Genomic DNA, 12,515 nt, shown 5'->3' with positions numbered 1-12,515 from the left:
CAGGCAGGCAGGCAGGCAGGCAGGACAGACAGACAGAAGGGCAGACAGACAGACAGACAGACAGACACAGACAGCCAGACACCTACCTGACTGTCCTGTAGATTGTCCTCCCATCCTTCCAGAGCTGAACACACTGCATCTCCACACTGAGGACACACCCACACTAAGTCCCTCAGAGTCTGGAGCACGGCTGGAGAGAATTAATTCATGGATGAATTAATGGATGAATTACATTTTATTTTTGTGTCATTTGTGGCTTGTGTAAATGTGTGTGTGTGTGTGAGTGTGTGTTTGTATAGTGTGTGTGTGTGTGTGTGTGTGTGTAGTGTGTGTGTGTGTGTGTGTGTGTGTGTGTGTGTGTGTGAGTATAGTGTGTGTGTGTACCAGAGGTGATGTGTTCTTGCTTCAGTCCCAGTAGTCCCGTGAGGATGGCCAGACACCTGTCAGTGTAGCTCCTCCCTATACTACCTGCAGAGAGACAGCCATTACAATGACCCCGTCCTCCCCAATTAAGGTGCCACCATCCTCCTGTGGTCTGCGTGTGTACCTATAGCGTTGATAGCAGTCTGTGAGGTCTCAGTGTTGACGTCAGTACAGTATCCTCTCAGCTCGTCCAGAACCATCGCCACGTTGTCGTCATTCACCAACTCAACCAGCACCTGACAATCAATCAATTAATCCCCATAGACACAGTTACCTCATCATTCACCAACTCAACCAGCACCTGACAATCAATCAATCAATTAATCCCCATAGACAGTTACCTCATCATTCACCAACTCAACCAGCACCTGACAATCAATCAATCAATTAATCCCCATAGACAGTTACCTCATCATTCACCAACTCAACCAGCACCTGACAATCAATCAATCAATTAATCCCCATAGACAGTTACCTCATCATTCACCAACTCAACCAGCACCTGACAATCAATCAATCAATTAATCCCCATAGACAGTTACCTCATCATTCACCAACTCAACCAGCACCTAACAATCAATCAATCAATTAATCCCCATAGACAGTTACCTCATCATTCACCAACTCAACCAGCACCTGACAATCAATCAATCAATTAATCCCCATAGACAGTTACCTCATCATTCACCAACTCAACCAGCACCTGACAATCAATCAATCAATTAATCCCCATAGACAGTTACCTCATCATTCATTAATTCAGCCAGCACCTAAATAGCTACATTTACATTCATCAGCTGCTCTTATCCAGATCCAATCAGTACATTCAACTGTTTAGAAAAACAGCCAAATAATCAATTAATCAATTATTCACTCCCTTATTGATTAGTCAATTCATCTAATCATTCACTCCCTTACCTTATTGTTATTGATTAGTCAATTAAACTGTTTGATGTAAGGTGGTTCAGCAGGACCCTACCTGCATCTTGTTCTGTTTAATGTAAGGTGGTTCAGCATAGCCCTACCTGCATCTTGTTCTGTTTGATGTAAGGTGGTTCAGCATAGCCCTACCTGCATCTTGTTCTGTTTGATGTAAGGTGGTTCAGCATAGCCCTACCTGCATCTTGTTCTGTTTGATGTAAGGTGGTTCAGCAGGACCCTACCTGCATCTTGTTCTGTTTGATGTAAGGTGGTTCAGCATAGCCCTACCTGCATCTTGTTCTGTTTGATGTAAGGTGGTTCAGCATAGCCCTACCTGCATCTTGTTCTGTTTGATGTAAGGTGGTTCAGCATGGCCCTACCTGCATCCTGTTCTGTTTGATGTAAGGTGGTTCAGCATAGCCCTACCTGCATCTTGTTCTGTTTGATGTAAGGTGGTTCAGCATAGCCCTACCTGCATCTTGTTCTGTTTGATGTAAGGTGGTTCAGCATAGCCCTACCTGCATCTTGTTCTGTTTGATGTAAGGTGGTTCAGCATAGCCCTACCTGCATCCTGTTCTGTTTGATGTAAGGTGGTTCAGCAGGACCCTACCTGCATCTTGTTCTGTTTGATGTAAGGTGGTTCAGCATAGCCCTACCTGCATCTTGTTCTGTTTGATGTAAGGTGGTTCAGCAGGACCCTACCTGCATCTTGTTCTGTTTGATGTAAGGTGGTTCAGCATAGCCCTACCTGCATCTTGTTCTGTTTGATGTAAGGTGGTTCAGCATAGCCCTACCTGCATCTTGTTCTGTTTGATGTAAGGTGGTTCAGCATGGCCCTACCTGCATCTTGTTCTGTTTGATGTAAGGTGGTTCAGCAGGACCCTACCTGCATCCTGTTCTGTTTGATGTAAGGTGGTTCAGCATAGCCCTACCTGCATCTTGTTCTGTTTGATGTAAGGTGGTTCAGCAGGACCCTACCTGCATCCTGTTCTGTTTGATGTAAGGTGGTTCAGCAGGACCCTACCTGCATCTTGTTCTGTTTGATGTAAGGTGGTTCAGCATGGCCCTACCTGCATCTTGTTCTGTTTGATGTAAGGTGGTTCAGCAGGACCCTACCTGCATCCTGTTCTGTTTGATGTAAGGTGGTTCAGCAGGACCCTACCTGCATCTTGTTCTGTTTGATGTAAGGTGGTTCAGCATAGCCCTACCTGCATCCTGTTCTGTTTGATGTAAGGTGGTTCAGCATAGCCCTACCTGCATCCTGTTCTGTTTGATGTAAGGTGGTTCAGCATAGCCCTACCTGCATCCTGTTCTGTTTGATGTAAGGTGGTTCAGCATAGCCCTACCTGCATCTTGTTCTGTTTAATGTAAGGTGGTTCAGCAGGACCCTACCTGCATCTTGTTCTGTTTGATGTAAGGTGGTTCAGCATGGCCCTACCTGCATCTTGTTCTGTTTGATGTAAGGTGGTTCAGCAGGACCCTACCTGCATCTTGTTCTGTTTGATGTAAGGTGGTTCAGCAGGACCCTACCTGCATCTTGTTCTGTTTGATGTAAGGTGGTTCAGCAGGACCCTACCTGCATCTTGTTCTGTTTGATGTAAGGTGGTTCAGCATGGCCCTACCTGCATCTTGTTCTGTTTGATGTAAGGTGGTTCAGCAGGACCCTACCTGCATCTTGTTCTGTTTGATGTAAGGTGGTTCAGCATAGCCCTACCTGCATCCTGTTCTGTTTGATGTAAGGTGGTTCAGCAGGACCCTACCTGCATCTTGTTCTGTTTGATGTAAGGTGGTTCAGCATAGCCCTACCTGCATCTTGTTCTGTTTGATGTAAGGTGGTTCAGCATAGCCCTACCTGCATCTTGTTCTGTTTGATGTAAGGTGGTTCAGCATAGCCCTACCTGCATCTTGTTCTGTTTGATGTAAGGTGGTTCAGCAGGACCCTACCTGCATCTTGTTCTGTTTGATGTAAGGTGGTTCAGCATAGCCCTACCTGCATCTTGTTCTGTTTGATGTAAGGTGGTTCAGCAGGACCCTACCTGCATCTTGTTCTGTTTGATGTAAGGTGGTTCAGCATAGCCCTACCTGCATCTTGTTCTGTTTGATGTAAGGTGGTTTAGCAGGACCCTACCTGCATCTTGTTCTGTTTGATGTAAGGTGGTTCAGCATAGCCACAGAAGAAGCGCTTGTAGTGTTCCCCCATCAGACCAGGCTCAGAACGGAGCAGCAGCTGGAACACAAACATTACACACACTGATTATAAACATTACACACACTGATTATAAACATTACACACACTGATTATAAAAATTACACACACTGATTATAAACATTACACACACTGATTATAAACATTACACACACTGATTATAAACATTACACACACTGATTATAAACATTACACACACTGATTATAAACATTACACACACTGATTATAAACATTACACACACTGATTATAAACATTACACACGCTGAATATAAACATTACACACACTGATTATAAACATTACACACTCTGAATATAAACATTACACACACTGATTATAAACATTACACACACTGATTATAAACATTACACACACTGATTATAAACATTACGCAAAACTAATCGCAAAACATCAGTGCCTGACCTCACTAACGTGTGGCTGAATGGAAGCAAGTCCCTACAGCAATTTCCAACATCTAGTGGAAAGCCTTCCCAGAAGAGTGGAGGCTGTTATAGCAGCAAAGCGGGGGACCAACTCCATATTAATGCCTTCCCAGAAGAGTGGAGGCTGTTATAGCAGCAAAGGGGGACCAACTCCATATTAATGCCTTCCCAGAAGAGTGGAGGCTGTTATGGCAGCAAAGGGGGGACCAACTCCATATTAAAGCCTTCCCAGAGGAGTGGAGGCTGTTATAGCAGCAAAGGGGGGACCAACTCCATATTAATGCCTTCCCAGAAGAGTGGAGGCTGTTATAGCAGCAAAGGGGGGACCAACTCCATATTAAAGCCTTCCCAGAAGAGTGGAGGCTGTTATAGTTGCAAAGGGGGGCCAACTCCATATTAATGCCCATGATTTTGTTATGAGATGTACCATGAGCAGGTGTCCACATCCTGTTGGTCATGTAGTGGATCTGTTTGTACATATGGAACATTTCTGAGATATTTTATTTCAGTTCATGAAACATGGGACCAACACTTTACATGTTGCCTTTATATTTTAGATATATATAGATAGAAACCTGTGTATGTTAGAATGGAGGTTTAAAAACAACAGCTGCATATTAGCCAACACATAGAGCATATCTCAAAGTACAATCTTCTCTTAAAACAGTTATACAATGTGCTCTGCAATTAGAAAACCAGAGTTTGATTTCTAAACCAGAAGAGGATTCTAGAAGAAAACAAATCCTACTAACCTTCTAACAGTTGACGGTGCCAAAATCTTGTGTGTGACATGTTTCATGATGTTTTATCAGGTTTCATGATGTTTTATCAGGTTTCATGATGTTTTATCAGGTTTCATGATGTTTTATCAGGTTTCATGATGTTTTATCAGGTTTCATGATGTTTTATCAGGTTTCATGCATATACATTAGAAACAAAGCACACCACCACAAATGGTGTTTCACCATTTGACAATTTATTCAGTAAAGAGACAAATAGCAAAGGTATTTGAAGTACCTACAAACCAATGTACAGCGCATTCATAAAGTATTCAGACCCCTTCCCATTTTCCACATTTGTTTAAGTTACAGCCTTATTCTAAAATGGATTGAATGAATTGTTTCCCTCACCAATCACATAATAACAAAGTGAAAACAGGTTTTTATAAACATTTGCAAATTTATAAAAAATAAAAACAGAAAAACCTTATTTACATAAGTATTCAGACCCTTTGCTATGAGACACAAAATTCAGCTCAGTTGCATCCTGATTCCATTGATCATCCTTGAGATGTTTCCACAACTTGATTGGAGTCCACCTGTGGTAAATTCAATTGATTAGACATGATTTGGAAAGGCACACACCTGTCTATATGAGGTCCCACAGTTGACAGTGCATGTCAGCGCAAACACCAACCCATGAGGTCAAAGGAATTGTCCGTAGAGCTCCGAGACAGGATTGTGTTGAGGCACAGATCTGGGGAAGGGATTGAAGGTCGCCAAGAACATAGTGGCCTCCGTCGTTCTTAAATGGAAGAAGTTTGGAACCACCAAGACTCTTCCTAGAGCTGGCCGCTCGGCCAAACTGAGCAATCGGGGGAGAAGGGCCTTGGTCAGGGAGGTGACCAAGAACCTGATGGTCACTCTGACAGAGCTCCAGAGGTCCTCTGTGGAGATGGGAGAACCTTCCAGAAGGACAACCATCTCTGCAGCACTTCACCAATCAGGCCTTCATGGTAGAGTGGCCAGACGGAACCCATTCCTCAGTAAAAGGCAGATGACAGCCCGCTTGGAGTTTGCAAAAAGATACCGAAAGGACTCTCAGACCATGAGAAAGAAGATTCCCTGTTCTGATGAAACCAAGATTGAACTCTTTGGCCTGAAAGCCAAGCGTCACGTCTGGAGGAAACCTGGCACGAACCCTACGGTGAAGCAAGGTGGTGGCAGCATCATGCTGTGGGGATGTTTTTCAGTGGCAGGGACTGGGAGACTAGTCAGGATCAAGGGAAAGATAAACGGAGCAAAGTACAGAGAGATTCTTGATGAAAATCTGCTCCAGAGTGCTCAGGACCTCAGACTGGGGTGAAGGTTCACCTTCCAACAGGATAACAACCCTAAGCACACATCCAAGACAATGCAGGTGTGGCATTCAGTCTCTGAATGTCCTTGAGTGGCCCAGCCAGAGTCTGGACTTGAACCTGATCGAACATCTTAAAAATAGCTGTGCAGCGACGCTCCCCATCCAACCTGAGAGAGCTTGAGAGGATCTGAAGAGAAGAATGGGAGAAACTCCCCAAATACAGGTGTGCCAAGTTTGTAGCATCATACCCAAGAAGACTTGAGTCTGTAATCACTGCTAAAGGTGCTTCAACAAAATACTGAGTAAAGGGTCTGAATACTTATGTACATTTATTTTTTACAATTTTTATCTTCAAAACATTTGCAAAAATGTGTCATTATGGGTTATTGTGATGTCATTATGGGGTATTGCGATGTCGTTATGGGGTATTGTGATGTCGTTATGGGGTATTGTGATGTCGTTATGGGGTGTTGTGATGTCGTTATGGGGTATTGCGATGTCGTTATGGGGTATTGTGATGACGTTATGGGGTATTGTGATGTCGTTATGGGGTATTGCGATGTCGTTATGGGGTATTGCGATGTCGTTATGGGGTGTTGTGATGTCGTTATGGGGTGTTGTGATGTCGTTATGGGGTATTATGTGTAGATTGTAAATACTTGAAAATACTTATTTTCCACCATAATTTGCAAATAAATTCATTAAAAATCCTACAATGTGATTTTCTGGATTTTTTTTCTCTCATTTTGTCTGTCATAGTTGAAGTGTACCTATGATGAAAATTACAGGCCTCTCTCATCTGTAACTACTGACCCTGTATATAGTTATCATTGTCCATTTGGAAGACCCATTTGCAACCAAGCTTTAACTTCCTGACTGATGTCCTGAGATGTTGCTTCAATATATCCACATCATTTTCCTCCCTCATGAGCCATCTATTTTGTGAAGTGCACCAGTCCCTCCTGCAGCAAGGCACCCCCACAACATGATGCTGCCACCCCCGTGCTTCACGGTTGGGATGGTGTTCTTCGGCTTGCAAGCTTCCCCCTTTCTCCTCCAAACATAAAGATGGTCATTATGGTCAAACAGTTATATTGTTGTTTCATCAGACCAGAGGACATTTCTCCAAAAAGTACAATCTTTGTCCCCTTGTGCAAACCGTAGTCTGGCTTTTTTATGGCGGTTTTGGAGCAGTGGCTTCTTCCTTGCTGAGTGGCCTTTCAGGTTATGTCAATATAGGACTAGTTTTAATCTGGATATAGATACTTTTGTACCTGTTTCCTCCAGCATCTTCACAAGGACCTTTGCTGTTGTTCTGGGATTGATTTGAACTTTTCGCACCACAGTACATTCATCTCTCGGAGACAGAACGCGTCTCCTTCCTGAGAGGTTTGACAGCTGCGTGGTCCCATGGTGTTTATACTTGCGTACTATTGTTTGTACAGATGAATGTGGTACCTTCAGGCGTTTGGAAATTACTCCCAAGGATGAACCAGACTTGTGGAGGTCTACAATGTTTTTTCTGAGGTCTTGGCTGATTTCTTTACATTTTCCCATGATGTCAAGCCAAGAAGCACTGAGTTTGAAGGTAGGCCTTGAAATACATCCACAGGTACACCTCCAATTGATTCAAATGATGTCATTAGCCTATCAGAAGCTTCTAAAGCCATGACATCATTGTCTGGAATTTTCCCAAGCTGTTTAAAGGCACAGTCAACTTAGTGTCTGCAAAGAATTTTTAGAAAAATGACTTGTGGCATGCACAAAGTATATGTCCTAACTGACTTGACAAATCTATAGTTTAACAAGACATTTGTGGAGTGGTTGAAAAACGAGTTTTAATGACTCCAACCTAAGTGTATGTAAACTAGTTTTAATGACTCCAGCCTGAGTGTATGTAAACTAGTTTTAATGACTCCAACCTAAGTGTATGTAAACTAGTTTTAATGACTCCAACCTAAGTGTATGTAAACTCGTTTTAATGACTCCAACCTAAGTGTATGTAAACTAGTTTTAATGACTCCAACCTAAGTGTATGTAAACTAGTTTTAATGACTCCAACCTAAGTGTATGTAAACTAGTTTTAATGACTCCAACCTAAGTGTATGTAAACTCGTTTTAATGACTCCAACCTAAGTGTATGTAAACTAGTTTTAATGACTCCAACCTAAGTGTATGTAAGCGAGTTTTAATGACTCCAACCTAAGTGTATGTAAACTCGTTTTAATGACTCCAACCTAAGTGTATGTAAACTAGTTTTAATGACTCCAACCTGAGTGTATGTAAACTAGTTTTAATGACTCCAACCTAAGTGTATGTAAACTAGTTTTAATGACTCCAACCTAAGTGTATGTAAACTAGTTTTAATGACTCCAACCTAAGTGTATGTAAACTAGTTTTAATGACTCCAACCTAAGTGTATGTAAACTAGTTTTAATGACTCCAACCTAAGTGTATGTAAACTAGTTTTAATGACTCCAACCTAAGTGTATGTAAACTAGTTTTAATGACTCCAACCTAAGTGTATGTAAACTCGTTTTAATGACTCCAACCTAAGTGTATGTAAACTAGTTTTAATGACTCCAACCTAAGTGTATGTAAACTAGTTTTAATGACTCCAACCTAAGTGTATGTAAACTAGTTTTAATGACTCCAACCTAAGTGTATGTAAACTCGTTTTAATGACTCCAACCTAAGTGTATGTAAACTAGTTTTAATGACTCCAACCTAAGTGTATGTAAGCGAGTTTTAATGACTCCAACCTAAGTGTATGTAAACTCGTTTTAATGACTCCAACCTAAGTGTATGTAAACTAGTTTTAATGACTCCAACCTAAGTGTATGTAAACTAGTTTTAATGACTCCAACCTGAGTGTATGTAAACTAGTTTTAATGACTCCAACCTGAGTGTATGTAAACTAGTTTTAATGACTCCAACCTAAGTGTATGTAAACTAGTTTTAATGACTCCAACCTAAGTGTATGTAAACTCGTTTTAATGACTCCAACCTAAGTGTATGTAAACTAGTTTTAATGACTCCAACCTAAGTGTATGTAAACTAGTTTTAATGACTCCAACCTAAGTGTATGTAAACTAGTTTTAATGACTCCAACCTAAGTGTATGTAAACTAGTTTTAATGACTCCAACCTAAGTGTATGTAAACTAGTTTTAATGACTCCAACCTAAGTGTATGTAAACTAGTTTTAATGACTCCAACCTAAGTGTATGTAAACTAGTTTTAATGACTCCAACCTAAGTGTATGTAAGCGAGTTTTAATGACTCCAACCTAAGTGTATGTAAACTCGTTTTAATGACTCCAACCTAAGTGTATGTAAACTAGTTTTAATGACTCCAACCTAAGTGTATGTAAGCGAGTTTTAATGACTCCAACCTAAGTGTATGTAAACTCGTTTTAATGACTCCAACCTAAGTGTATGTAAACTAGTTTTAATGACTCCAACCTAAGTGTATGTAAACAAGTTTTAATGACTCCAACCTAAGTGTATGTAAACTCGTTTTAATGACTCCAACCTAAGTGTATGTAAACTAGTTTTAATGACTCCAACCTAAGTGTATGTAAACTAGTTTTAATGACTCCAACCTAAGTGTATGTAAACTAGTTTTAATGACTCCAACCTAAGTGTATGTAAACTAGTTTTAATGCTCCAACCTAAGTGTATGTAAACTAGTTTTAATGACTCCAACCTAAGTGTATGTAAACTAGTTTTAATGACTCCAACCTAAGTGTATGTAAACTCGTTTTAATGACTCCAACCTAAGTGTATGTAAACTAGTTTTAATGACTCCAACCTAAGTGTATGTAAACTAGTTTTAATGACTCCAACCTAAGTGTATGTAAGCGAGTTTTAATGACTCCAACCTAAGTGTATGTAAACTCGTTTTAATGACTCCAACCTAAGTGTATGTAAACTAGTTTTAATGACTCCAACCTAAGTGTATGTAAACTAGTTTTAATGACTCCAACCTGAGTGTATGCAAACTAGTTTTAATGACTCCAACCTGAGTGTATGTAAACTAGTTTTAATGACTCCAACCTAAGTGTATGTAAACTAGTTTTAATGACTCCAACCTAAGTGTATGTAAACTAGTTTTAATGACTCCAACCTAAGTGTATGTAAACTAGTTTTAATGACTCCAACCTAAGTGTATGTAAACTGGTTTTAATGCTCAAACCTAAGTGTATGTAAACTAGTTTTAATGACTCCAACCTAAGTGTATGTAAACTAGTTTTAATGACTCCAACCTAAGTGTATGTAAACTCGTTTTAATGACTCCAACCTAAGTGTATGTAAACTAGTTTTAATGACTCCAACCTGAGTGTATGTAAACTAGTTTTAATGACTCCAACCTGAGTGTATGTAAACTAGTTTTAATGACTCCAACCTGAGTGTATGTAAACTAGTTTTAATGACTCCAACCTAAGTGTATGTAAACTAGTTTTAATGACTCCAACCTAAGTGTATGTAAACTAGTTTTAATGACTCCAACCTGAGTGTATGTAAACTAGTTTTAATGACTCCAACCTAAGTGTATGTAAACTAGTTTTAATGACTCCAACCTAAGTGTATGTAAACTAGTTTTAATGACTCCAACCTAAGTGTATGTAAACTAGTTTTAATGACTCCAACCTAAGTGTATGTAAACTAGTTTTAATGACTCCAACCTAAGTGTATGTAAACTAGTTTTAATGACTCCAACCTAAGTGTATGTAAGCGAGTTTTAATGACTCCAACCTAAGTGTATGTAAACTAGTTTTAATGACTCCAACCTAAGTGTATGTAAGCGAGTTTTAATGACTCCAACCTAAGTGTATGTAAACTCGTTTTAATGACTCCAACCTAAGTGTATGTAAACTAGTTTTAATGACTCCAACCTAAGTGTATGTAAACAAGTTTTAATGACTCCAACCTAAGTGTATGTAAACTCGTTTTAATGACTCCAACCTAAGTGTATGTAAACTAGTTTTAATGACTCCAACCTAAGTGTATGTAAACTAGTTTTAATGACTCCAACCTAAGTGTATGTAAACTAGTTTTAATGACTCCAACCTAAGTGTATGTAAACTAGTTTTAATGCTCCAACCTAAGTGTATGTAAACTAGTTTTAATGACTCCAACCTAAGTGTATGTAAACTAGTTTTAATGACTCCAACCTAAGTGTATGTAAACTCGTTTTAATGACTCCAACCTAAGTGTATGTAAACTAGTTTTAATGACTCCAACCTAAGTGTATGTAAACTAGTTTTAATGACTCCAACCTAAGTGTATGTAAGCGAGTTTTAATGACTCCAACCTAAGTGTATGTAAACTAGTTTTAATGACTCCAACCTAAGTGTATGTAAACTAGTTTTAATGACTCCAACCTAAGTGTATGTAAACTAGTTTTAATGACTCCAACCTAAGTGTATGTAAACTAGTTTTAATGACTCCAACCTAAGTGTATGTAAACTAGTTTTAATGACTCCAACCTAAGTGTATGTAAACTAGTTTTAATGACTCCAACCTAAGTGTATGTAAACTAGTTTTAATGACTCCAACCTGAGTGTATGTAAACTAGTTTTAATGATTTCAACCTAAGTGTATGTAAACTAGTTTTAATGACTCCAACCTAAGTGTATGTAAGCGAGTTTTAATGACTCCAACCTAAGTGTATGTAAACTCGTTTTAATGACTCCAACCTAAGTGTATGTAAACTAGTTTTAATGACTCCAACCTAAGTGTATGTAAACTAGTTTTAATGACTCCAACCTAAGTGTATGTAAACTAGTTTTAATGACTCCAACCTAAGTGTATGTAAACTAGTTTTAATGACTCCAACCTAAGTGTATGTAAACTAGTTTTAATGACTCCAACCTAAGTGTATGTAAACTAGTTTTAATGACTCCAACCTAAGTGTATGTAAACTAGTTTTAATGACTCCAACCTAAGTGTATGTAAACTAGTTTTAATGACTCCAACCTAAGTGTATGTAAACTAGTTTTAATGACTCCAACCTAAGTGTATGTAAACTAGTTTTAATGACTCCAACCTAAGTGTATGTAAACTAGTTTTAATGACTCCAACCTAAGTGTATGTAAACTAGTTTTAATGACTCCAACCTAAGTGTATGTAAACTAGTTTTAATGACTCCAACCTAAGTGTATGTAAACTAGTTTTAATGACTCCAACCTAAGTGTATGTAAACTCGTTTTAATGACTCCAACCTGAGTGTATGCAAACTAGTTTTAATGACTCCAACCTGAGTGTATGTAAACTAGTTTTAATGACTCCAACCTAAGTGTATGTAAACTAGTTTTAATGACTCCAACCTAAGTGTATGTAAACTAGTTTTAATGACTCCAACCTAAGTGTATGTAAACTAGTTTTAATGACTCCAACCTAAGTGTATGTAAACTAGTTTTAATGCTCAAACCTAAGTGTAT

The 12,515-nt window shown here is 39.3% G+C and overlaps 1 protein-coding gene across 1 annotated transcript in view; it reads right to left on the bottom strand.

The window, feature by feature from the left end:
- ap4b1 (adaptor related protein complex 4 subunit beta 1) overlaps positions 1 to 12,515 on the bottom strand; it is a 41,381-nt gene that overhangs the window by 8,102 nt on the left and 20,764 nt on the right. Inside the window, exons 7-10 of the mRNA XM_036986983.1 lie at positions 3,473 to 3,571; positions 548 to 659; positions 385 to 468; positions 87 to 190 (exon numbers count right to left, since the gene is read on the bottom strand). Of these exons, the coding sequence (XP_036842878.1) occupies positions 87 to 190; positions 385 to 468; positions 548 to 659; positions 3,473 to 3,571 (399 nt within the window). The remainder of the gene's footprint in view (positions 1 to 86; positions 191 to 384; positions 469 to 547; positions 660 to 3,472; positions 3,572 to 12,515) is intronic.

Source organism: Oncorhynchus mykiss, chromosome 9 (assembly GCF_013265735.2).
Source record: "Oncorhynchus mykiss isolate Arlee chromosome 9, USDA_OmykA_1.1, whole genome shotgun sequence".
Lineage (NCBI taxonomy): Eukaryota > Metazoa > Chordata > Actinopteri > Salmoniformes > Salmonidae > Oncorhynchus > Oncorhynchus mykiss.
The sequence above is the reverse complement of the archived record's forward strand: the minus strand, read 5'-3'. Positions and strand labels throughout refer to the sequence as shown.